Source organism: Prionailurus bengalensis, chromosome D3, assembly GCF_016509475.1.
Source record: "Prionailurus bengalensis isolate Pbe53 chromosome D3, Fcat_Pben_1.1_paternal_pri, whole genome shotgun sequence".
NCBI classification, from domain to species: domain Eukaryota; kingdom Metazoa; phylum Chordata; class Mammalia; order Carnivora; family Felidae; genus Prionailurus; species Prionailurus bengalensis.
In genome coordinates this window covers 26,346,912-26,373,712 of record NC_057356.1, presented here as the reverse complement: position 1 = coordinate 26,373,712, position 26,801 = coordinate 26,346,912, and the positions used below count along the sequence as shown (strand labels likewise).

The following is a 26,801-nucleotide window of genomic DNA, read 5'->3' as shown; positions in this document are numbered from 1 at the left end:
CTCCTGTCCTCTCCTCACTTGTCCGCGCTCACTTCTGTTTCCGTAGGGGAAGCATGCAGGCCCCCAGGTGCCTCGCTCCCCTGCCCCGAGAGGGGCTCCTACCTGCGCGTCTCCCTGTCCCCGAGGACACAAGCTGCACATTTGCAGCAAGGTGTTTAGAGCCCAGCGTACCCGCACCTCCTTTGTATTTCCCCCCAAAGTGCTGATTAGGGTTGGCATCCGGGCCCCAGCTGGTGGGGGCCAGGGTCGTTCACTCCTCCGGGCTCTGGACGAGGGGACATCACGAGTCACCGAGTCGGGCCCGCTAGAGTCTGGGCCTGCATGGTTTCTCCTTGCCTCAGATGGCAAGTTCAGTCTCTCACAGCCTGGACCCACCTGCCTGGCTCTGTGAACACCCTGGGCTGGGGAGGACAGAGAACCACCTGCCTCGAAGGGACTAAGATCGTGCCAGGCCCAAGCCCCTATTTGTACCGGGTGGGGGCAGAGGATCAGAGAGGGGAAGGGCCTTGCGCAGGGTCACACAGCAAGGCTGTGGGGGAGGTGGGACTAGAACCCGAGTGTCTGGGCTCCTGGGCCATTTCTGTGTTCATTTTGCTCAGCCCTTCCTTTCCTCTCCGCTCCCTCCTTCTCTCCTCCTTTCCTGTCTTCTCCACTGTGCCTTGGCTGCCCAGGGACACCATCCTTACTTTCCAAGACAAAATTTCAGTCTGATCAAGGGAGATAGACCGAGATCAGGGCATAGAGGAAGCCCGGAGAATACTGTAGGCAGGAGACACTCTGAATTCAAAGTGGTCAGCCCCATCCAAGGGGCCTACCATCCTAGGGGACCCTTGAGGTGAATCTCCAAAGCTGAGAAGAAATTGGAAAGGGTGCTTCAGGGAGAGGAGCCTCCCCGAGCAACGGTATGGTGGTTTCAGCAAAGCCTCCGTGTTCCCATCTGCAAGGTACCAACCTAAGGGGTGATGCTGGGTCGAAACGGGGCTCTGACGAAGAGATTGCCACGTGGCCCTACAACCTAGAGATTGCGCTGAAGTGTCCTTGGACCCAGCATCCCCGAGGCCCGTCCCCCTCCTGGGACCCGTCCCACCCGCCTGCTTTTGTGTAGACACAGACCCCGCATCCTCAGCCCTGCCCCAGCTGGTGGCTTGGCTCCTTGCCCGACAGCTGGTGCAGCCGGGCCTATTCTGGGCCATAGGCAAGGATTTATTCTGCATTTTCTGAGCATATTGAATTCATTCATTAAGCCGAAATGGCTGCTCGGGGATGTAAACAATTATATTTTTAAAAAGCCCACAAAACCCTGAAGTGGCCGACGCTAGAAGGCATTGCTCGTGGGCAGCCCCACGCCGTGGGAGGGCGGGGTGGGGAGGCTGAGACCCCCCCCCCCCAGGCCAGCAGGTTTCACATAGGGTGAGCTACTCCCTTGCCGGATAGCCCTGTCAAGGCCCCTTCCAGCTTCGTAGCCTCAGTTTCCCATAAATGATAACAGGAGCTGATATCTTTCCAGTGTTTACTATGTACCAGGCACTATTCTAAGAGCTTTGGCCACTTCTTATCCCATTTTACAGATGAGGAAACTGAGGCTCAGAGAGCAGAAAGGGCTTACCTAATGGGGGTGGACCAGATGCCCTCGGGGCTCTCTATAAGCCTTGATCACCAGAGCCCCTACTAACCTATAGCTGGAGGTGGGGAGATGTAAGAGGTAAGGTAAGTTATGTAAGGTCATGGACGTGGGAAGCGGAGGAGCCCAATTTTGGGTTGTAGAGTTCCATCCTTAAAGATTTCCCTCCTATTCATTTTTTTTAAAGTTTATTTGTTTTGAGAGAGAGAGAGAGAGAGAGAGAGAGGAGAGACAGAGGGAGAGAAAGAATCCCAAGCAGGCTCTGCACTCTCGGCACAGAGCCAGACTCGGGGCTCGATCCCACGAACTGTGAGATGATGACCTGAGCTGAGCCCAGGAGTCGGACCCTCAACCCACTGAGCCCCCCCAGGCGCCCCTAAAGCCTTCTGTCCTATTCTTTATGCCACGTTATGTCGTAGGGTCCGGGGCGCCATCATTAAATGCAAGCAGTAATGAGACCTTTTCACATGGCTACAGTAATGGCAACAGTAATGAGACCTTTTCACATGGGGAGACCAGGTGTGGATTTAGCACAAGGTCAGGCGTGTGGTGAGCATTCAGGAGACACCGCCTGCTGGCTGGGCTTTCCTCGGGATCCAGGAAGCAGCTCCAAAGGGAGCAGCGTGATAGGCTGAGGGACGCCGGAAGGGGGCTGCTCCAGTCCTGGCTTCTGCCTCACTAGCTGTGCGGCCTCAGGCAAGTCTCACACCTCCTGCTGGCCCTGCCCCTGAGCCCTTGCTCCTGGAGTGCCCTGGAGGGAGCAGAGTAATGTGGCAAGTCTCCCCTTCCACCGGCTCCTCAGCAAAGATCACCAGCTCTGCGGGCTTCACATCCAATGTCTCATTTCATCCTTCCTTCAAACAACCCTCTGGGAGAAGAGCCACCCATCTCACGGATTTGGAAACTGATGCTCAGAGAGGGGACATCTCCTGCTGGAGATCTCGCCGCCAGGCCAGTCTGCCTTTGGATGTCCAGCCTCCGCTTTCTTTCCCTAGTTGCCACCGCCCCAAAGATGCCACGTCTGCCTTTTCCCTCCAGCCTCGTGATCGAGTTAGCTCGGGAGACTCCTCCTCCGGCTCCCCTTCTCTTGTAAATTCCTGATGCCCGTTGGTATACTCGAGGCTCTGAGAAGTCCTGCACGAAAGCGGCCATTTTCCTTGGTTTACTCTGATGCTGCCCCAACTGATTTGTCTAGTGAGACTTCTTTTTTTCTCCCAAACACCTGCTCATACTCCCCAGAGCGCTGGGAGTGGTCTGTACATTGCCTTCTAGGCAATGTGAGCTGCGATCCAGTTGGGTTATAGATGGCTTATTGACCAGGCCTTACAGGGAGCACTGACTGTGCATACGCAGAAAGGTGCTGGGGCAGACGGCAACTTTGTCCGAAGCCGGACAGGTGGGACAGTATGTCCAGGTGTGTAGGGCTGTCTGGCACCTGGGGCAGCAGGGACATACAGTAGCAGCGATAAGAAGCAGACAGGGTTTTGAAGTTCTAGCCCGTAAGAGGGTTGCCTTTTCCATAGTCCCAACACTAGAACCTTGCTGGTCACCCCTGCGCAGAAAGCCACAGCTGCCTGAATTGAGTTGGTTCCCGGGGTTTCTCTTTCTGACCCATCCGTCCCCTGGAAGGGCAGAAATCTCAGAGCACGATCATAAACGTAGGAGCTGACATTCACAGAACGGACCCTGTACTAAGCGATCTGCACAGATAACCTCACTGAGGCTCCCCAAGCGCTTCATGGGGGTAGATTCCCACTTTACAGAAGAGGAAATGGAGGCTCTAGGAGGTGACAGGACCTCCCCCACACCACGGGGCTTTAGGCGGGAGAGGTGGGATTCGAACCCAGGCAGCCTATCTGTGGAGTGACACTGCCTCGTCTTCTAGCATCTCTAGACTTTCAGGCTTATCTCTTCCCTGCAGGTCACATCCTTCCTCGCAGGGCTCCGGATTGTGAACCGCTGTGTGAGGAGATGTGACCCAGATGCACTAGCGTTATAAATAAGTCACATAATGCTTGGTAATTCAGCGACAGCACGGCTATTGTTGGAAGTTGTTGGAAGGAGAAGTAACTTGGTTATTAATAAATGCAGGAGGCCTCAGTAATTGATAGCAATTGAACTCCTGGTGCACAGGGGAAAGCTGTTGTGTTATTATTTCATCTCTCTCTCTCTCTCTCTTTTTTTGGATCGAACATAAAGGGAAAAACCTGCTTTTGCAGGTGGATTTGAGCCTCTCAGAAACTGTAGTCCGTTTACATTTCCTTGCTCCTTCCTTTTTTTCTGGCTCTCATTTTCGTCCTTTCTATTCAAATCCCAACCTGCCTCTTACCAGCATAGTGACCTTGGTAGGTGATTCAGGTAAGGCAATTTGTCCAGGGTCACCTGGTTAATTGAAGGGTCTTTCTGCTAAATCAGTGTTTCCTAAACTAGTGTCTCATGGGACATCAGACCTGCAAGGTGCTCCTAAAAGTATTCTCAGGCCTAATATGTCTGAACAGAATGTCCTCTTCTTGGAGATTCATAAGATATACTTTAAAGGCTCTGAGAAGTCCCGCAGTTTAAGAAACTTGTTTCACCAAGCAATGATCAGCTTGATATGATGCAGGATTCATTTCTTCCCAGTGACACTGATGAACGACATGGAATGACAGCTATGAGGAACGCCTTTGGGGGAACTGAGCCCCCAGCTGTCTGGCCGCTCTGCCCTGTTCCATACCGCTCTGCCACATGGGGAGTTTCTGACTCAGCCCTGCCCTTGGTGGCACACTGGCTGGAGCTGGGCCTCACCCCGGAAGTTGCAAATGGCTTCAGAGGAACAAAGACACAAAGAAATAGCAGCCTACCAAACCTTGGGTCTCTTTCAGACCCAATTCTTGGCCTCAATAATTGAAGGGGAATGCAAACCAAACCTTGCTAAGTGTGACCAGCCTCGAAGGCCGTCTTGGAGTCTTAGCACCTGACGTGGGTACAGCTGCTGATGCAGGCGTTCAAGGGCAAGATGGTTCACGTGGGAGGTGATCCCAGGATGTACTGTGGGGAAGGAAGGCAGCCTTGAAGGGTGTGTTAGCAAGCCAGCTATCGCTGTGCGCAACTGGGGCTCAGTCCCGCTAGAGACCTCTGGGGGGCAGCATAGAGCACACACACGAAGTTAGCTCACTCAGAGGGCATCACCTTCCGTCATTGGTTGAGAGCTGAGGATTTCAATTCCATGGCACTTCCAGCTCCCCTGGCATGAGCAAGTGCCACTGGGAGAGACCGCCCTCAGCAGGAGGGAGCACAGCAAGCCCCCCGGGGGGTGGGGGTGGAGCTCTGACGGCGCCCTTGCAGGTCCCCCCCACCCCCATGTTGCCAGGAGAAGTCTGTCCCTGTTTCCTTTTGACTTGACCTACGTACAGCCCACGTGTATGTTCAAACTCAGCCTAAAACGGGATGCAGGGAGGTACCAGAACCACCGCTAATCAGGGGTCAGGGACCTGGACTCAAGTTCTAGCTTGGCCACTTACATGCTGGGTGACTTAGGGCACGGCAATATCCCCTCCTGTGTCTCAGCAGCTTGTACCGTAAAATCAGGCTTAAATAACACTCAGCCTGCAGGCCCTGCAAGGCAGCTGGGAGCTCGGCCAAGGTCACACAACTGTCCTCTCCCTCAGTGTAGACACACTCAGTGTTCATCCTTCAGGCCATGGCGAGGCGCACGGACCCTTTGTCACTAAGGCTAAGAGAAGAATTGGTCCTTGCAAAAAATCTTTAGAACAGATCCACGGGTGGGTGGTTCCTATGACACGTGCATTGTATTTATGCAAATCCCGCCATACATGCAAGGCAAACACAAAGCTAGGGGTTACAGGTGCGCGTCTTTTCAAAAGTCCTGGCCACTAGAGGCAAGCCATCCATTGTGTGTGTGTGTTCTGTTGGAGGCAAAGCCTTCTGTGTTGGACTTGTAAAGAGGAGAAGCCATTTACGGGCCATTTGAGATTCTCCAGGGCAATCTTAAGGGCACTTGACTTTAGACTGAGACTCACTGTGAGGCGAGGCCCCTCTGCACCAGCGCCATGGTTAGGATATTGAGTGCTGGAGTCAGGAGGCCTGGATTCAAATCCTACCTCTGCCCCTTCCCAGCCGTGTGGCCTTGGAAGGCCACCCTGTGGTCCGGTGTTTTCCTAAGCCAAGTGGTGATGTTACTGTTGGCCCCTGGGGCCGCGGGGAGGATTCAATGAGGCAGCAGCAGTGTTTGGTGCTGAGTCCAGCGCCTGGCGTGGGAAGGTGCATGGCACGTGCTGCTGGCTGAAGTTAGGATATTCAGGTGGCCTTTGTGATATCGTCAAACATTGGCCTTCTGGTTTCTTCTTCTTGGGTGAGCGAGACAGAGGAGGAGTGGCAGGTGGGCCACCAGGGAGCATTTCCTGCTTACAGCTCAGCATCACGTGTCCTGTGCGACGCTTGCAGAAGAGGGAGCAGGTCCCTGCATGGTGTGTGCAGAAGCCAGACTGCGGTCCTACCTGCCACGGGGCCCTGTGTCCCGCCAGGGACCGGCAGAAGGGCTGACAGCCAAGTGCACTGGCCTGAGATGATCTCTGCGTGTGGCTTTGGTGTTATTCTGGGCACAGGCTCCTTGCCTCCTGGTGGGTGGGGAGAAAGCACCTGGGTTGAGTCGCATGACCCCCTTTGGAGGGGGCTAGAGGCAGGGAGGAATCCACAAACCCGCCCCACAAAGAGTCCCCTCCGAGGAGCTGGCTCCATCCTGTCTGTCCGTCTCGCTTCTGTGTTGTCTTTTATTTGATCTTCCCTGTTAGAAAAGGCGGTCTCTAAGGTTCAGATGGCGGGTTCCGTGGGGGAGAGGAGAACACAGAGACTCTCCCTCCCCGGTCTTGGAGAAGCGGCGAGGGAAAGCAGGTGGGGCTGGCCGTCATCGAGAAGCGTGCATTCCACTCTCCACTCCTTCCGCCATGTAATTACCCACTTTACAAATGTTTGTTGAGCACTTCCTGGTGCCAGCTCTGATCGGGATAGAGCAGCGGCCATACAGACTCTGCCCGAGCACACCAGCAGGTGGCTTCTGCGCCCGCCCTCTGCGATCCGCACACAAGGGCGGGAATCCCGCTCTGCCACTCACTCCCTGGACCAGAAACTAGACCTTGCCGGGTCTGTTCCACATCTTTGAATTACCTCAAAGGCTTTTTATGAGCGCAAAGAAGAGGGTGAGGAAACACATCGCACAGTGCCCGGCACATGCCGATGCTTGATGGCCGTCCTTGTTCAGTAAGTGATGGCTTTTCAGGAGAAGGAAACATCGCATAAATGAACATCACTTGGGTGGGAATCTCCAGCCCCGGTGGCATTCCGAGGACAGCTTTGTGCTTGGCTTTGGGGTCGGTTGGTAGGAGGTGCTGAGCCCATGTGTGTCTGCCTTTCCGTGGAAGAGAAATGACCTCAGTTGGCTCAGAATTTCTGGGGCGTGGCCCAAATCTGAAGGGCGCCAATTCATTATCCATCCCCCAAATCCTCTCCTGAAGCCAGAGACAGATCTGCAGGAGGAGTCCCTGCAGCCGCCAGGACGGAACAATCCCGGTCGGGTGAGTGGTGCCCTTTTTGATTTCACAGGTGGAGAAGGGAATAGACATTTATTGAACACCTTCTCAGGTGTTCAGACGCTCTGTTGGGTATCTCCCGCGTAAGTGTAACCATCTCACCCAGTCCTTGCAGCCCTGTGACGAAGTGCTTGGGGTTTTATGACTCCATTTTACAGATGAGGAAACTGAGGCTCAAAAAGGCTGTGCACCTCACCCAAAGACCGGCAGCTGAGAATGGCAGAAGCGGGGATAAGGACCCAGATCCTGTCTGGTCCAGTGTCCATGTTCCTGTCTCTGCCTCGGGTGCCCCCCAGTTCTCTGTCTTCCACCCATGTATGAACAAATATAGGGGAACCCATGGGGTTGGATCTTGTGCACCAACCAGTCTTTAGGGAACTGGAAGCAAAACACGCATTTTCCTGGCGAAGCTCCCTGTGTGTCCCCCCCCCCCCCCACCCCCTGGATGCTGCCACCAGCAGGATGCTGCACTGGGCCCTGGGAAATATCCCCCTTGTCAGGCAGGATTTAGAGTCAGATCGAGCCTGTTCACTGCTCCTCTTTTCAGAAAGAGCCATGGCTGATTCCCCTCCTGACTCAGCGAGGTACCGAAGGTCACTGCAGGCAGAGTGTAGGGGAATATTTTGGAGAGTGGCAGAGGAGGGTTGACAGGGCAGGAGAGAGACAGGACATCGCCTACCTAGAACATTATCTCCTATTTAATTGCCTTTCAACCCCCAACACAGGGGGAAAGAAGACTCACTCGGGGCTAACAGCCTTTAAAATCTCTAACCGTCACTAATCTTCCATTTTGACACAGAGCAGACCTCCGGCTCCCAGGTAACTGTGTCTAATTAGCATCTATTGATACTTTTGTGCTCATATTGTGTTTATTTCTGCTATCTGTTTGTGACAAGTGATAATGGTGTTGGTTTGCAAACTGGCCCCAGCTCACCCAGGGCACAGGGAGACCAAAGACAGAAACAGATCACTCCAGATTGGTAGCCAGCAGGTGTAATAAGCAAGGGAATTTACATAGGAGCCTTGTCTCTGCTGGCCAGCCCTGTACATCCCTGCACCCACCCACCCGAATCTTAAAAGTGTATACAGCATATTCAATCCAGATGGTCTAAACAACACCTTACTCACTCAAGGCTAAGTCCTTGAAGACAGCTCCCCCACCCGCTATGGGAACGTGGGCAGAATGTATGTTTCACAGAGAGGGGAGAGGGGTGAGGAGCCCAGGGCCAGCTCCAGGGTCAATGGGCGGTCACGTCCTCTCGATGGCCTCCTCCAACAAGTGGGTTTTCATTTAAGATGAGGCTGTAATATTTCTCCTCACAACATATTTAGTTAAGTGAAAAAGATAAATGAGTCCGTGTTAAAGAAAGTCTCACCTAGGGTCCCAAGGATACGGCAAATTTCTTAAAAGTGGGTATCTGAGGGACTGATTTTGGTGAAATGGTAGTTCTTGTATTTAGTGTCCATCTGATTTCTGGTGGCTTCTCTGAATCAGCTTTTTCATCTGTAAAATGGGAATATTCTCTTGTGATGATCAGTGCTGAGTAGCTGGCATGGAGGAGGATGCCAATGAGCAGGGGCTATTGTGGCCCCTCGGTGACCTGGGGGCAGGGCTCCTTCCCTTGGGTGGCACCCAAGTATCACATAAAATCTTTTTCCGAATTTCCACCAGACTGATTCTTCGAGACGTCTTCTTGAAGCCCTGTGATCTCTTTCTGATGGATTGAGAAACCTAGGGCAGCTGTGTTTTTTATTTCAAAGAGGGAAACATTTATGGGAAGATAAGTAATGGAAGAAATTATTTAAGGATGGCACTCGTATTTGTTTTCATCAGCCATTAATTTTTTATTCGGATTATAAAATTAGTACACAAGCACCATAGAAAATTTAGAAAATACAAAATCCCCTTACCCAGCTATGACTGTTAATATTTGGACATATTTCCTTTTTACTATTTTTAAATTTTTAAAAATGTTTGTATTTATTTTTTGAGAGAGAGACAGGACACAAGTGGGCGAGGGGCAGAGAGAGAGAGAGAGGGAGACACAGAATCAGAAGAGACTCCGCGTTGTCAGCACAGAGTCCGACGCGGGGCTCGAACTCACGAACTGCGAGATCGTGACCTGAGCCGAAGTCGGACGCTCACTGACTGAGCCACCCAGGCGCCCTGCTTTTTACTATTGTTGTTTTTTTACAGCACTTTAGAATGATTTACACAGTTGACATCATACTCTGGTACAGTTCTCTAATTTGCTTTTTACTTAATGTTTGGCTGTAAGCATTGTTTGTGTTGTACGGTCTTTGTTGTTGATCCTAAATGGCCTTATAATAGGTCATAGTGTGGTTCCCCATTGCTCCTTCAACCTCATTCGGCTCCTCCTCATCCCCCTCCCCCGCCTTACCTTCCAGCCACCTGGCCTTCTTGGCATTTCTCTAATACACTATGCTTATTTCTGCCTCAGGACCTTTGCACAGTCGCCTCCTCCCCTCTATAAAGCTCTTTCCTACTTCTTTAGGAAGCCACTTCCTTCTCACCTTTTATAACCCAGCTCAGACATCACATCCTCAGACAGAGCCCTCTCTGACTACTATGGATCCACAGGGATGCTCTTAGTTTCTCTTGATCTCATCTCTTGGCTTTATTTTCTCCTTAAAGGGGAATCACTTTATAATTCTATCAACTGAAGTTATCTTGTTCATCTATTTGTTTTCTTATTTATTGTCTAATTCCCTCAATAGATTGTAGGCTCCACGAGGACAGGCACCTTGTGTGTCGTGCCCATCATTGATTTCTCTGTGGCAGACACAGTGCCTGTCACGTAGTAGGATCTCAATACGTGTGTTTTGAATAAACGGATGGATAGTCAGGTGGTCGGATGTGTGGCTGGGTGGGTAGTTGAATGGATGGGTAGGGGGGTGGCAGGGGGCAGTGGGTGGGTGGATGGATAGGTAAGTGGATACATAGGTGGACAACTCATACTTTTTTTACTATCAATTCCCCAATTCCACATTTAGAACGTCCACATGATCATTGTAATTGCTTTGAAAAAGTGAACAATGCAAATGCAAGGAAGCAGGAAAAGCATATGTCTTGGGAAACCTGACCCCTGCCTGGGGCGGTTGTTGGGGTTCCCCGCTGAGGGCGGGTGGCCCAGCGGGTGGGAGGTGGCGAGATCCCCGAGGTCCTCTTGGGAGCCCACACACTCCATGCCCAGGGGTTCACCACCGTCCTTCTGCTTTGTCCCTCTTGCAGTCGGCCGGAAGCAGTTCATGCGGTTCGAGTGGGCAAACCACGCAGCGGAGGCCCTGGGCTGCGAGTATGAGGAGCTGAACACGGCCACCTTCAAGCACCACTTGCGACAGATCATCGAGCAAGTGACGTCTGGGCCGGGCCGACGGAGACCTGAGGGCGAGGAGACCAGCTCAGGTGCCGCACTGCTGCCTCTCTGGGTGGGCCAGCCCCTGGGGACACTACAACACACGTTCACCTCCTCATCAGGACACACTATATGCAGATCTTCCAGGTGCAAGGGAAGCCCTTGTGGGCGGAAGTGGACATGGGTCCCACCTGCAAGGTGCTTCTGGCCAAGTAGCGTTGTCCAGGGTCCTGAAGTCTCTGCCGCAACTCAGCAGGACGCCCTGGGCTATGGAGGGGGGATGCTGTGAGTTCTGCCAAGGGACCAACACTTTTCCATTGGCTATTACATTTGTTGAGCCCCTACCTGTCGGGGGAAGCCTGGCCTTCCAGTGTGAGGAACCAAAATAAGGCCGGGATGGCAAAAGGGACTGGGAGAATAGTAGATGAGGCTGAAGAGCTGGGGTGGAAGGTGGTCAGCTCACATAAGACTCTATTTTTTGTTTTTTGTTTTTACGCTCAGGCCCATGAGAAGCCTTGCAGGGGCACAGGCAGGGAATGCCATGATGTGACTTGTTCTTCAAATGGCTCAGCCGGTGGAGGGGGGAAGACAGGGGAATGGGTGGGAGAAGGGAGGACACACAGGAACTTACACAGTCACTTAGTGAGATGATGGTGGTTGCACAAGGGAGGCAATGGTAGACATGTTCAAGGTCTACTCTTGTACAAATAGAGATGATAACATGGGCCCTAGTGGAGAAGCAAGGGATTGGGGTGGCTTCTAGGATTTTGGCCTGAGTGGTTGGAGGAGCAGAGGTGCCTTGGACTGATGTGGGGGGTGGGGGGAAGCCGAAGGGCTTCGTATGGCACCTGCTGGAGTGTGATCGGCTGGGTCCCAGATCTGCAGCCTCCACCAGCCAGATGCTTTGGCTGCAGAAAGTGAGGACAGAGGGACCTCCTGGAGCCCCAGGAGTCTCTGAGAACTAAGAGTGGTTGTCTCAGAGACTGCAGAGTCCGGCATCAGTGGGTAGCACTGTTTCGAATTGTGGTATGGGGACCCATCTCTTCGAGGCCCCTCAGATCCTCAGAGCTGCCGCACCTCTAAGGACTTCTGCTTGATGACTAATGTCACCTGGATGCCACTAGCCTTTTGTCTGCTTCTGGGTCCAGGTGTGAGCTGTAGTCTGCTTGTGGTCACTCCTCCTCTCTGAAATGCACACACGCGCCCCACAGTCACACACATGCATGTGCACACACACACCACAGGCCCACAGACTCACACTACACACGCACATGCACAGGTGCACAGACATTCACCACACACACGCACAGGCACGCAGAAAACATACCAGTGTGCACAGACACATGAGCATATGTGCACACACATTCCGACATCAGCGCTAATTACATCTCAGGCCAAGGTATCAAGAGTAGATGTGAAGCAGACAGGGGACCAGCAAGCTTTGGAGAGATGTGGAGAGGCTGTGGGTTGCCTAGCAACAGCCCAGGTTGGGAGTGGAGCTGCAGGAGGGTTGGGAAGTGCCTTGGGGCTGCACTGGGGCTGCCTGGAATGTACAAACAGAATTGTATCTCCAGGCACAGCACAGATTTGAAAATCGTGTTTCCGATTCTGTGGATGGACCTGAAACCTGAGGGTCAAGATTTACAATCTGACCCTCCCGTCGAAAATTCTCACTCTGCTTCATTCAAGGCACCCTAATCAGGGCTAACTATTTTAATGGGACGTGTGTGTGTGTGTGTGTGTGTGTGTGTGTGTTTAAACAAAATTGAGACCGTGACTGTATTAATAGTTTGCTAAGCCTTTTCATTCCTCCTAACATCACAAGTAGGCACTTTTCCATCTCTCTCCAAATTCATCTCTGCCTGACTTCAAGCACTCCTTTGCACAGACTACAAATTATCTAACCCCATTTGCTATTGTTGGATATCCAAGTTGCTTCAAAAAAGCGATTTTCATCCAATGTAATCAACAATCAGGAGAACATATGTACCCAGAGATCTTTGTTCCTCTGAATATTTCATTAGGATTAAAAGCCCAGGAGTGAAATTATTAAGTCCAAGTGTACGAACATTTTATGGCCTCTGCCACAGGATTGCCAAAGTTCCCTCCAGAAAGAGGAAACAACAAAAATTTACTGAGTGCCTACTATGCGTCAGGCACTGTGGATCTGGGAGCCAAGACACCCAGAGACGGTCCCCATCCTCTGGTCACTCCCGGCCTGCTGCTGGGCACGGGCGTGGGGGGACGTTGTTAATAAAATAACTACACAGTAAAGATATACTGAGCTCAGTGCTCTAAGAGCAGGGTACCTTTGTCCTTCTGTGTCTGGCCTATTTCACGTAGCATAATGTCCTCTGGGTTCATCCGTGTTGTAGTGAGTGACTGGATTTCCTTTTTTTACAACTGAATGATACACTTCACGTTCCCAATTATAGGTGGACTCTAACACAGTCACACTCATAGAAGCAGAGAGTAGGGTGGGGGTTACCCGGGGCTGGGGGGAGGGGAAATGGGAGAGAATGAGTGAAGGGTATACAGTTTCATTCGTGCAAGATGAGAAAAGCCTAGAGCCCAGACAAATAAATGGATGGACACAATGACCAGCAGACAGATATGTCCACTGTGCAGCCTAAGAACCTGTGGCTACCAATGCTGTCTTGTATACTAACAGTTCTCTTGAGGGGGTAGATTGCCTGAGAATTGGCTTAACACAGTGGTGGTCAAGGCAGGCTGCCCTGGGAGGTGACACTGAGTTGATCCCAAGCGATGAGAAGGAGCGCTCATTAGAGAAGACGTAGGGCAGGTTACTCAGAACCCCGTAAGTCCCGATAAGACACTTGGACTTAGTCCTAAGAGTGTAGGTACACAATTTCGGCAGTGGAGGGAGGTATGTGAGTGGAGTAGGGGTTCTCGAAGGCCAGCGGTGATGCCTGTGGAGTGTGGTCCTTGGCCCCAGGCAAGGTCCTGACCACGGATGTCTGCCTTTGCCTCTTTTCCACTCCAGGGCTCAAGATGACGGGCGTGGAGTGCGTGGAGGGGATGGCCTCGGGCCTGTACCAAGAGCTCTTTGCGGCTGTGGTCTCACTCATCAACAGGTAACAGCGGCCTCTTTGCAGGCACACAGATGAGCCCAAGCAGGGGGCGCTTTAGCAGTTTTGTTTGTTTGTTTGTTTGTTTTTTGTTTGTTTTGTTTGTTTCTTAGCAAGAGAAGAGTGAGTTTTTGAGCCGGGCAGTGCTGGGTTTGAATTCCACCTTGGCCACCCAAGGCATAGCTGTTCATCTCTCGGACCTCCCCTCTGCACCTGCGAAATAGCTCTGTCCCCCAGGGTGATTGCGAGGACTAAAAGAAAGAATGTATTTAAGCAATTCTTACTAATGGTGATCATAAGATACCAGCAATAAAAATTAACAATTTGGGGGGACCCGCTAAGTCAGGACAAGGGCCTGTGCTAATTGGTTCCCTCGCCTTGTGACATTTAAAATATATTTTTTAAGCTTTTAAAATTCATTTATTTTGAGAGAGACAGAGCGAGCAGGGGAGGGACAGAGAGAGAGAGACAGAGACAGACAGACAGAAGATCCAAAGCAGGCTCTGTGATGACAGCAGTGAGCATGATCAGGGAATCGAACTCACAAACCGTGAGATCATGACCTGAGCCAGTTGGCCACTCAACCGAATGAGCACCCAGGCACCCCTTTGAAAGGGCTTGTTTTTAAAATTTTTAAAAAATGTTTATTCATTTTTGAGAGACGGAGACAGAGCATGAGTGGGGGAGGGGCGGAGAGAGAGGGAGACACAGAATCGGAAGCAGGCTCCAGGCTCTGAGCTGTCGGCACAGAGCCCAACGCGGGGCTCGAACTCACCGACTGCAAGATCATGACCTGAGCTGAAGTCGGACACTCAACCGACTGAGCCACCCAGGTGCTCCTGACTCCCTTGATCCTTACTGTATCCCCTGAGATCATCTTATTCATCCTACTGTCATTTAAGAGTTGGGGAAACCTTAGCTCAGAGAGGTTAATTAACCTGCCTCAGGTCACACACCCTGGAATCGGTATTGAGCCTCGTTTTGGCGCTAGATCGGCTGGATCCCCATATCCACCCAGCATGCTGCCTCAGTATCTCCACGTTTGTGATGGGGGGAGTGGGAGAGACTTGGACCAGCAGGGCCGGAAGGTTCCATGTGGCCTCGGGGCCTCGCCCCTCTCTCCCCAGGTCCTTCTCTTCCTGCCACCTCTCCATGGCCTCCATCATGGTGGTGGACCCCCCGGGCTTTCAGAACCCGCGGCACCAGTGCAAGGACCGGGCGGCCACCTTCGAGGAGCTGTGCCGCAATTATGCCCATGAGCGATTACAGCTGCTTTTCTACCAGCGGACCTTCGTCTCTGCGCTGGAGCGATACCGACAGGTGTGACAGGCCTTCCGCGGGGCTTAGCGGCGGGTGTGAGGCCAGCCGGGGCTGGGGGGGGAATGGTCTGGTCCTTCGGTAACCCCTGGTTTCATCCTGTTTGGCCCGCCACCGAACAAAGCCCTAATTCCAGACCCCGGTTCCCCGGGGCCTCTGCTGCCTCCCCATCTCCATGCACGGCCCCCCATGCCCTCCCGTCCACAGACATCAGGGAACTCGGGGCTCCCCAGGCCTTGCTCCCCTGGCTGTCCCTTCATTGCTGTGACCTGTTCCTCTTGCATTTTCCCGGTGGAAAGCCCTTTGTGCTCAGTGGGTGGGTGAAAACACTGGACGTAAGGAGACACACAGCCCTTTGGATCCTAGCGTGGTAATATCTAAGAAAGCCCAAGGTGCACTTCTCTAGGGGCATGAACCAGGAAACATGTACAGGTACTTTCCTTGCCAGCCCTTCTCTTCTTGCTTTTTTTTTTTTTTTTTAAAAAAAAGCAGCTTAAATTGAAATATAACATTCACACAGAAAATGCATAAAGCAGGGGAGTCCAGCTCAGTGAATTTATCCCAATGAACATACTCATGCATGTGTCACCCAAGGCGAAAGGGGCACACTGCCAGCACCCAGGACGCCCCCGGCCTATCCACCCCCTCCTTCCTCCCTGAAGGGGACCGCGTCGACTCCAGCAAGTGCTAGTGGCGAAATGTTAGAAATGATCATCTTGCGTATCAGTAGGATAACGGGCGTTGAAATTATGGTTTGTTTTTTGTTGTTTTGCTTTTGGTTGATTTTTGTTTTTTGTTGTTTTTTGGCTGGAGCCTGGACAGCAATGAACGTGAAAGCATCAGCATGGATAAATCTCAAATGCGTGATGCTGATGATAAGCCCTGGCATCTGACTCTAACTCTGTCACTTATTGGCTGTGTGGCCTTAGGAGAGGCACGTGCCCTCTCTGATCCTTGGTTCCGTCACATGTAAACTAGAAATAGCAATATTCCTGTATCAGTTATCAACTGCCACAATAGTGCTATGTAATAAAGTGCCCCCAGAATCTAGTGGCTTTAAAAAATTACCTCTTGTTATTGCCTATAAGTCTCTGGATTGCCTGGGCAGCTCTCTGGTCTTGGCTGAGCCAGCTCCTGTGTCTGTGGGCAGATGCAGGGTGGGTGGGTGGCTCTGATGGTCCTGGCTGGTGCTTTCCTGTGTCTGGGGGTCAGATGGCCGTGAGCTGATCCGGGCAGGCCTTGGCTGGGATCACTCCTCTGTGAGCCAGGAATGGAATGTCCTATCCTCCGGCAGGCTAGCCCAGGCTGCTCTCATGGCACTGGGCAGGGTTCCAAGAGATGAGCAGGCATGTGCTGGGCCCCTCGAGTCCTCAACTTGGACCTGGCAATGTCCCTTATGTATTCAGTTGGTCACGGCGGGTCCGGGGCTAAGCCCTGACTCAAGGGGTGGGGAAATAGGTTCCCCTTCTTGATGGCAGAAACTGCAAGAGCGAGAGACACAGAAGGGGAGACAACAGGGGCTATTTTTAAAATCATTTTTACCACACCGCCTGAAAGGGCTGCTTTGAGTATCTTATGAAGTAGGATAGAAAACGTCCAGGCTGTATTAGGTATTCAGTACATGACAGCAGCTCCCACAATATCTCAAGTTATTTCTGATGATCAAAGCAATACGTGTTCTTTATTCAAAAACTGGAAAGCGCATAGAAGTGTCCATAAGCAGAAAACCTAATCTCCTTTAGCCCCACCGGCCACAGGCGACCATTGTGACTGCTGTCTATATTTTATACCACTTATTTTCCATTTATCGTCTTCTCTGCAGATTTCTGATCCTTCCCTGTACAGGATGTCGTTGTCTGCTGGTTTCCGCCCACCAACATGCTATTCACGTGTCTTCCTTCCATGTGCAGCTTTTAGTAATCTTGCATTTCAGTGGTTACGTCCAATTCTGTCTCCACCCTCCTTTGCACATCTGGCTGTTTTCCACGATTAAGCTATTGTAAACAGCACTGCGATGAACATCGTGGTGCATAGCCGTGCCCGCACATTTCTGGTGACTTTTGTATTGCAGGCGACTGTCATTAGCCCTAGTTTACGCTTGCTCCCTCGGGCACCCAGTGTTCAGCCCAGCGCTCATTAGCTACTCGGTAAATCCTAGAAAAGTTTGGATTGAATGACCAGCTCCTGATAAAGCTGTCACCACGATTGCTGACAGCCCGCCAGGATGAACAAGGTCAGGATGTTATTGGAATGTCGGTCTCCAACCCTTCTTCTCATACAAAGGCCATGGGGTGTTGAGAGACGCATACGGATGACCCGCTTGAAAAAAGGGCAAAGGATTTAAACGGATACTTTTCCAAAAAAGATATACAAATGGCCGATAAGCCCATGAAATTTAGGGAAGTGCAAAGCAAAACATTGAGATATCACTTAATACCCAGTAGTGTGGTTACTATCAAAACATAAACGAAACCAAAAACAGAACACAGCAAATGTTGGTGAAGATATGGAGAAATGGGAACCTGTGTGTTGCTGGTGAGAATCTAAAACGGTGCAGCTGTTGTGAAAAACAGGACACTGGTTTTGGAAAAAAAAAAAAAAGAATTACCATGTGACCCAGCAATTCTCCCTCTGGGTATCTACCCGCAAAGAATTGAAAGCAAGGTCTCGAAGAGATATTTGCACCCATGTGCACAGCAGCATTATTCGTAATGGCTAAAAGTTAGAAGCAACCCACGTGTCCGTCAGTGGATGGTGAATTCCTGCGTAAATAAGTGTCCACACAATAGGCCGTTATTCAACCATAGAAAGGAGGGAAGTTCTGATCCTTTGCAACGTGGATGAACCCTGAGGACATTATACTGAGTGCAAAATAAGCCAGTCACCAAGGGACAGATCCCGTATGACTCCGCTCATGTGAGATGCTCACGAGAAGTCAAATTCCTAGAGACAGAAAGTGGAACAGTGGTTGCCAGGGGCTGGCAGCGGAGGAGGGGGGACGGGGAGCCTGTGTTTACTGGGGACAGAGTTTCTGTTTTGCAAGATGACAAAGTTCAGGAGGTGGGGGGTCGTGACGGTTGCACAACCTGTGAGTCTACTTAATGCCTCTAGCTCTACACTTAAAAAGGTAGATTTTTATGCCGTGTGTATTTTACCACAATTAAAAAAACGATAATAGGAAGGAGCCTGGCTTGCCCGGTCAGTGGAGCACGTGACTCTTGATCTCGGGGTTGTGAGTTCAAGCCCCATGTTGGGTGTAGAGATTACTTTAAAAAACTATTTTAAAAATGATAATAAGAAAAAAGTTAAGGAAAGGCAAAAGCCTTCACTTCTCTTTTCTCCTCTAGAAGTTTTCCACCCTGGTCAGCTCACGGAAGGAACTAATGTTGACCTTTTGTGACTTTGCAGGAAGGTATTCCCGTGCCCTTTGACCTCCCGGAGCCTTCCCCAGGGACCACGGTGGCTGTCGTGGACCAGAATCTTTCCCAGGTAACGCGGGGCCCAGCCGACTGAGGCTCTGAGATGCCACGGAGGTTTTAATTGAAATACTAGATGACTCGAGTCTTGAAGCCACTGGTTCTCAATGCTGTCTGTCCCTGGAATGGCCCAGGGGTTGTTAAAGACACTGAAGCTGGTGACCCACTCCCAGACTGATCCGAGGGTATGGCCCCGGGGCAACGAATCTTCAAATCCCCTCAGGTTGAGGACCACCCCTCTACTTGATGTCTGAGTCTGTGCTCGGTGCTAAGCTGAGCGGGGCTCAGGTCCAGTGCCCAGTGGATGGATGCTCTTCTGGAAAGGTCAGGATCTCAGACTCAAGTGCAAAGTCCAGCAGACACAGGAAGAATAGGGGCCACTGGGGGATGAGAGTGGGGGCAATGGTGGGTCCAGGCATCAATGGCCTTCAGTTTGGGGGATACCTGAGTCTTCACTTTTCTCTCCTATCCCAAGAGCCCGCGTGGCTGGCCCCAGACCTGCATACCTCTGCTCAACCCCCTCTCAGAACTGCCCTGGGCCATTTCACTCAACTTGCCAGATTCGGGGCCGATCCTGGTGACCTTGATCATATCCCATCGCCTCTCTAGGCTCAGTTTTCTCATCTCCAAAATGGGAACGGTAGTCTCCCCTGGGGCGGCTGTGAATGTTGATGAGATCCGGCATCTAAAGTGGCTGGCAGGCTGCTGGGTGCATGCGAGGTGGCCTGCAGGTCACATGTTTCTCCTGCCGGGTGATACCACAGGCGGCCACTTTTCTCATTCTTTGTCTCCTGCCGGCCCGGGGTGGGTTCCAAGCCTTTTCTTGGCTCATAGTGGCCTGCACCTGTCCCCGCAAAGCTGCCTTGTCTGTGAGCCCTACCGGCCATTGCCTGTTTATGCTTCCTGTTGGCCCCTCTTGGGCTGATCCCCTTTCACTTTCATGCTTCCTGGCCTGGAGGGATGACCCAGGCAGGGTGAGGAGGGAGGGGCGGTGGGGTCCCCTGGACGCCTGTACAGCGGCTGGGAATAGCTACCTTCCCAGCTGAGGATGGGCTGGCTGTCACTTTCAACCCCCATAAAGAAAGGCGAGGTGAAGGCTTGGGATAGCTGGGATCCAGCTCTGGTTCTGCCCCGGTGCCGCTCCGTGTGACCCTGGGTGTGTGTCCCTTCCCCTCTCTGGCCCTCCAAGCGGGGTGGGTGGGGCACCCAACCATCCTGGTTTTCTGGCTTCAGCGCTGAAATGCTCATGTCCTGGGAGGTGCCGCAGTCCCAGTCACCAGGGGACATCTGGTCACCGCACGCGTCACATTTCCACCATAAGCACTTGGGGCCAGTTCGGTGGTGTCCACTCACTGTGGGCCCTCAGATAAGCAGCTTAGACTCTCCAGGTCTCTCTCTGTCATTGTGAACGAAACTTCAGAGTTACCTAGATGACTTCTGAAGCTCGTGGCTCGATTTAAAATTCCGTGCTGTGCTATGAAGCCAAGTTCACCTTCTCCTCTAGAACATTCTCCGGGCGCTCCCCTCCCCCTCTTAAGAGTTTAGTTTAAAAAAACGCAGATTTCTAAGAGAAAGCGATATGAATGGGATTAATCCTTTGATGTGTGGCTGTGCACAAATACACCCAGCTGCCTGTTTGCCTCTGGAATGTGTAATTTACAGAGTGCTCTCCCTTGTTAATTCCTCACTGCAGCCCTCTGAGGAAGGTATTGCCAGTCTCTAGTTTCCATAAAAGGAAATGAGGCTCAGAGTGGTGCAGTAAGTTACCCAAGGTCACACAGGAAGTGAGGACAGAGGCCGGAATGTACCTCCTGAAACTGAGAGCTTGTTAAGGTTTGAGGTTCCCACACTGAGCATCTGGGGGTGGGAGGGATCATGGCTCCGGGCCAGCATGTCTGAGCCATGATGCCTGGGACTCAGATCCCCCGACTCCTGTAGGTAGGAAAAGAAGCCTAGGACTGGCCTTTGTCAGGGATCAGGGCTCCTCGGTGATCCTGGGTTTTCCGCCAGGTCCGCTTACCAGCTGTTGGAGGTGCTGAGGACTCCAGGGGCCTTTTCTGGCTCTTGGATGAGGAATTCCGGGTGGAGGGCTCCAGTGACAGCATGGTGCTCGAGCGTCTCTGTGCAGCCTTTGAGAAGAAAGGGGCTGAGGCCGAAGGTAAGGGAGTAGGGTGAAAGATGAAGGGAGAAGGGTGCTGAGTCCAGCCTGGGACTTGGAATCTGTCCTTGTCTGCTGCAGGAAAAGCCCTGACAAGGCCTGCATGAGGCGGGGTGGGGGTGGGGGTCTGAGTGCACAGATGTCTGTGCACATGCCTGCGTGTGCTTTGATTCATTTACGTGTTCATTCGTTCGTGTAGTCAACAAATACATTGAGTGGCTACCTTTTTTAAAAATATTTTTAACGTTTATTCATTTTGAGAGACAGAGAGAGACAGAGTGCAAACTGGAGTGGGGCAGAGAGAGGGGGAGACACAGAATCCAAAGCAGGCTCCAGGCTCTGAGTGGTCAGCACAGAGCCCGACGCGGGGCTCGAACTCACAGACCGTGAGATCGTGACCCGAGCTGAAGTCAGACGCTCAACCGACTGAGCCGCCCAGGCGCCCCTTTGAGTGGCTACCTTGTTCTGAGAGCCATGCTATGCAACGATGCGCCAGCCTGGTGTGGCCTGTGTCGTCGTAGGGAGGACGTGGGTAGAGACTGTGGACAAGCTAACAGATAAGCACATCATCTGGTGAACCTAGGAGGACAGACCCGCTTGATGGTGTGCGTCAGGCGGACCTAATTCTTCCGCGATCCAGGGAGTCAGGACAAAGTTGGAGATGTCATCTGGGCTCAGACTTCCAGAGGCTCTTGTGGCCCCCCCCCCCAAAACATTAGTCTCAACCCCAGAACTATGAGAAGCCATGAAGCATTCTAGGCAGCAGGAGGTAAGGTCAGATTCAAGTTCTGGAAAGTTCGTGGAAGGCGGCCAGGGCGGTGAGAGAGAAGGTGGGCAGGCTATGGAGGTATTCAGCAAGCAGAACACACAGCGTTTGGTGATGGGCTGGGTTGGTGGGGGAGAGAGAATCAAGAGGAGAGATGGAGACATCCAGAAGGAACCACGAGGTCGGAGGTCATGGGCCTTGGCTTCATTCAGCCCCAGGTTCCAGTCCGGCTGTCCGTGCTTCGGCAGGGCGACTCTGAGCAGACCTCAAATAACCCCGGGTGGGGTGTTCACACAGTAAGAATAGGGGTCACCCCTGCCTCTCTCTCACCAGAATTTCTGCTACAGTGATTGGGTCAGAGACGTAGCAGCTTTGTTACGGGCAGCTGAGGGTCACAAGTACTGATCAACATGGACAGGGCTGTTGATGGCCATGAAGAATGGGACTCCCGTCTTCTAAGGGGTTGGAGAAATCTGTCACGTATCTGGTGGTTGGTATTCTTACCCTCCAAGCTGAGGACTCTCAGCTCCAGACAGATGCTGGTTGAGGTGTCTAAGATCGCCCAGAGCGTGTCAGAAGGCAGATGGCAAATGCTCTCTGTCCGGATCAAAATCTCTTGCGACGCGCCCCCCTCCACCTGGATGCCCTCAGGCTTTTACAAAGGCAGATCCGCTTTGAGATCTTACAGTTCCCGCTGGCATGGCGGGAGGGCCCGGGGCTCATTCCTTCAACAACATTTATGGAGCACCTCCTACGTGGCAGCCATGTCCTAGGCTGGGAGACCCATCCCCGAACAAGACAAATGTCTCCACCGCCATGGGGCTGACATTCTAGCAGAGGATGATAAAGTGAGTAAATGTGTAAGAAGACTGAGGACCACGCTTCTGGGTCCGATCACCAAGGGAATCCAGGCTGGCAGAGAAGATGGCAGAGCCAATGTCAAGGCCCAGGGTCAAGGCCAGTCACCGGCAAATGCACAGGAGGGGTGGCCAGGGAGGTAGGAAGGAAGCCGGGAGAATGTGGCACTCTGGACGCCACCGGAGGAGGGAGGGTGCTGACCTCATCTGAGAGGTCAGGTGAGGCGTGGCTGAGGAGTGGCCATCGATGTGGCCACGTGGAGGTCCCTGGCAACGGAGACCCGTGCCATTTCGATGGAATGTTTGGGGTGGACGCCCACCTGGAGTAGTTTACAGGAAATTGGGAGGACATTTGGAGAAAGACGTTATGACAGCTCTCATCGCGGTCATCTGCTGGGCTGGCGATGGCAGAAGCCTGCCCCACGGGGACCAGCTGAGGCCTCTGTCCCGGACATTCACGGAACGTTCCTGTACTCACCATCGGGACAAGATTTTCTGAGCAGAAGCAGCAGCGGCATGTGATGGCTCCGGCAGCCCTCCCTGGCCCAAGCTCGGAGCATCAGGACCCAAATGAGTCCCAGAGGATTTAGCTCCTCAGTGACCAGCCCGGGTCAGCTTCCCCAGACACAGTGCTTTTAGGGGCCCATGCAGATGTTTTAATTTCTGTTAAAGGCAGAAGAAAAAAAAATGAACTATATGATATACGTGGGGACGCCCGGGTGGCTTAGTCAGGTAAGCGTCCAACTTCGGCTCAGGTCATGATCTCACAGTTCGTGAGTTTGGGCCCCGCGTCGGGTTCTCAGCCTTCAGTGCACAGCCTGCTTCGAATCCTATGTCTCCTTCTCTCTCTACCCCTCCCCTGCTCTCTCTCTCAAAAATAAACATTTAAAAATAGGTTATACATGTATTTGTATGTATGTTTAAACATTTTTTTTTTACCGTTTATTTATTTTTGAGAGAGAGAGAGAGAGAGCATGAGTGGAGGAAGGACAGAGAGGGAGACACAGAATCAGAAGCAGGCTCCAGGCTCTGAGCTGTCAGCACAGAGCCCGACGCAGGGCTCGAACTCACGAACCATGAGATCATAAGCTGAGCCAAAGTCAGACGCTAACTGACTGAGCCTCCCAGGAGGCCCTGTATGCCTGTAAGTTATGAGCTGACTTGTATCCCACCGCACATTCACGTGTTGAAGTCCTAGCTTCCAGGAGTTCCGAATGTGCTGTATTTGCTGTATTTAGGGAGAAGGTTTTTAAAACGGTCATTAGGGTTAACTGGGGTCATTGCTGTGGGTCCTAATTTCATATGGCTGGTGGCCCGACAAGAAGAGATTAGGACTCAGATGTGCACAGAGCAAAGATGGCCGGCTACAAGCCCAGGAGAGAGGCCTCAGGGGAAACCAGCCCTGCCCACACCTTGACCTTGGACTTCCAGCTCCAGGACTTTGAGGAAAACACATGTCCGTTGTTTAAACCCCACAGCTATGGTACTTTGTTATGGTAGCCACAGCAAACTGATACAGTGTGCTTATATATTATTAATACTATTTGCCCTTGTACCAACATAGCCATGAATATAATCATATAAATATATATAATAGCAGAAGGGGTCTGTGAAAACAAAAGTGCCTAGTGAGGGCCCAGGACTGGCAGGATGCAACCCTGGACTGCCTTCGCCCTGCAGGGTCCTAGTGCTTGCCTGACTCCTGGCAGTGATTACCTCTGTTGTCCCAGGGTCATCTGTGTTCTCTAAAGTACTTCTGCCCCTTGGCCAGCTGGTGGACAAGGACGGAGGGGCAGAGGGAACGGTTATTTGTGGAGCCTGGGACTGTGGGTTCTATTACCTCCCACCTATGGCGGGGTCAGTGAGGCCTCAGAGAGGCCAGGTGGCTTCCGGGGCCCTGTAGGCACCTGAGAGCAGAGACAGGGCTGAGCCTGGGAGTCCTCTCCCCAGAGGCCAGGCAGACCCCCATCCCTTGTCTGGGCTCCGAAGGTGGCCCCTGTGTTCAGGGAATGGCCCCAGGGCTTGGGAGTGGTTTTGTGGGGTGGAGGGAGACCCTCTCTCAGATCCACAGGAAAATGGACGCAGAGCTCTTAAAAGCTCACCCAGGCTTTGGACCCCCGAGATTTGGGCTGGATCCTGGCTCCACCGCTAAACTGCAATGTGTGTGACTTGTGCAAAGTCACTTCCCCCGTCTGTAAAAGGGTAATAATGGTAACACCACCTCAGGGGGCTCGTGTGAGGACGGATGAGCTAAGGTGTGCAAGAGATTTCTACATCTTCCTCCCTCGCCTTTGTGCCTTGTCCTCCTCAGAGACCTTCTGGACCCTTGTCTGAAACTATCCCCTCTGCAGCCCCTCTGACCCACCCTGACCTCCTGGTTATTTCCTTCAGGGGCCTCTCTAGGTTCTGGAATGTTTGCTTCTTCCCTGGCTTCTCCTCCGTCCCCCAACTACCCTGTACGATTGATGAGGGTGCAGGGCGCCCCTCTGTCTTGTTCTCGGCTATCTCTCTTATGCCTGGGACCCAGCAAGCCCTCCGTGGACATCTGCCATTTTCCCTTCCCCTCTCCTCCATCGCTCTGTTCCAGTCACTGTTCCAGTCACACCACACTCTCGGCTGCTTCTGAAACACCCCAAGCACACTCCCGCCTCAGGGCCTTTGCACTGGCAGTTCCCTCTGCCTAGAATGCTTCCCGTTCTCTGTTTTTCCCTTCTCCCTTGCAGCCCTCCCACTGGACATCACGCATCTGTCCTCATGGGAATGTCAGGCTCGAGAGGACAGGGGATGGGTGGTCACCTCTGCCTGCGTCAGCCAGGATGATGCCGGCCCAAAGACTACAATGAATCCTTGATACAGAATGGATGTATATGTGAAAACCCAATGATCCGGAGTCGAATGAAATGGATTCCTCAAATGGAGTGTTTTCTGGATCCTGACTTTTAGGCGAATGACACCCGAGTCGGGTCGGAGGGAGAAGGTGTCATGTAGGGCATGGCTAAGGCAGGAGGGGATTCAGGGACATCTGTGGCACCTGCTCCTTCTCCCATGAGGTCTGACGTGCCGATCCCAGACACCCCGAGCAGGCTGTCCTGAGGCTTGTCAGTTTCCAAGGGAGACAATATTCCAGTCCTGGCCCGACCGAGATAGACCCATTAATTCAGATATTTTGGTGACAAATAAAAAGGTCTTTTGTCTCTAGGGCTTTCTGGGGAGCTCAGAGTTAATGAGAATGTTCAATCAGGCAGAACACGTGGGGCTTTCTGGCTAACCCGGTGCTTTTGCTGTTACTTCTCAACGAAGGTGTCTTTGCCGTGCCAGCAGGCAGCCCCCACGGAGCCCAGGCCGGCAGACAGGCGACAGGCATTCACAGTGCAGACATAGAGAGTGGCTGCTGGGATTGCAGGGGCCCGAGAGTCCCCTACCCCAGTCTGGGGGCTCGGGCTTCTGGGAGAGACACGAGGGAGGTGCACCGAGTCAGGTTCTGTCTTACAGCCGTTTCCTTGGGGCTCCTGAAAGCGAGAGCAGCCCCCGCAGTGCTTGGATGGACAACACTGTGGTTGAAATCACCTCTGAAGAAGGGGGAAGGCGAGAGGACCCAGCGGGCCCCCTGGGAGCCTGGGAGTGGCTTCCCGGGGCTGTGATGCCTCCACGTACCCATCCACCACCCGGATGAACACAGGCTTTGGGCCAGCAGACCCGTATCCTCCCCCCGGCTCTGCCCACACGCACTATGCAACTTCAGCCGAGCTGTCTCATCTCTGGACCTCCCTGTCACCTTCTAGAAAACCAGCCCAGCGATGTTCACTTGACAGACCTGAGCGGGATCGAGGGACATCATGCACATAGTATGTGCAGCAGAAGCTGGCTGGGGCTTAGCAAACACGAACGTCCTTTCTTCTCTCTTGCCTTTGCTTCCTCCTCCTCCCCCAATGGTCTTGGGGTCCTCATTCAGAGCCCAGCTCTGTGCTGGCTGCTAGACATAACTGTGGATGAACGTGGTCCCTGCCCTCAAGCTGCTTCCAGTCAAGATGCTTTGTCATTGCTTTCATTGGAAGGTGACCCCTTGAGGGCAGGGACTGCATGGCCCTGGAGGCCTCACAGGAAGCACTTGAGGAGGAAAGACTTGACTTCATCACAAGTGCCCTTTGCTGGTGACCTCGGTCAGCCCTGGGGTATTGAACACAAAGGGCCTCTCAGAAGCCACACACGAATGCAGAAGCCATGTCCCCTCCTCATCTGCAGACCCTCAGAGTCTGTTGACTGCATACAGAATTCTGGGAAATGCAGGTTTCCTGTTTCCTAGCTCACGGCAGCCGAGTGGTGGAAAATCAGCCTTTGAGGGAAGGACTCAGGACCCTGGGACAGTAGGAGGAAGGGAACTCACAGAAATTCGGAATACGTGGAAGAACCAAAACAATACTACCGCTCCTGATGGTAATTGGTCCGGGTCCGGTCCATTTCTCAACCTGAGAGCTCACCGCAGTCAGAGTGACGTGATTGACTCATGACTAGGATTCGCTCATTCATTCCTTCCACAAGAACTTCCGGGCTC

At 52.5% G+C, this 26,801-nt stretch overlaps 1 protein-coding gene across 2 annotated transcripts in view; it reads left to right on the top strand.

Annotated features, from left to right (window-relative positions):
* MYO18B (myosin XVIIIB) overlaps window positions 1–26,801 on the top strand; it is a 258,283-nt gene that overhangs the window by 56,161 nt on the left and 175,321 nt on the right. For both annotated transcript variants that reach the window (XM_043558069.1, XM_043558070.1), the window contains exons 13-17: window positions 10,463–10,636; window positions 13,591–13,681; window positions 14,803–14,995; window positions 18,401–18,481; window positions 20,479–20,626. In XM_043558069.1, the coding sequence (XP_043414004.1) occupies window positions 10,463–10,636; window positions 13,591–13,681; window positions 14,803–14,995; window positions 18,401–18,481; window positions 20,479–20,626 (687 nt within the window). The remainder of the gene's footprint in view (window positions 1–10,462; window positions 10,637–13,590; window positions 13,682–14,802; window positions 14,996–18,400; window positions 18,482–20,478; window positions 20,627–26,801) is intronic.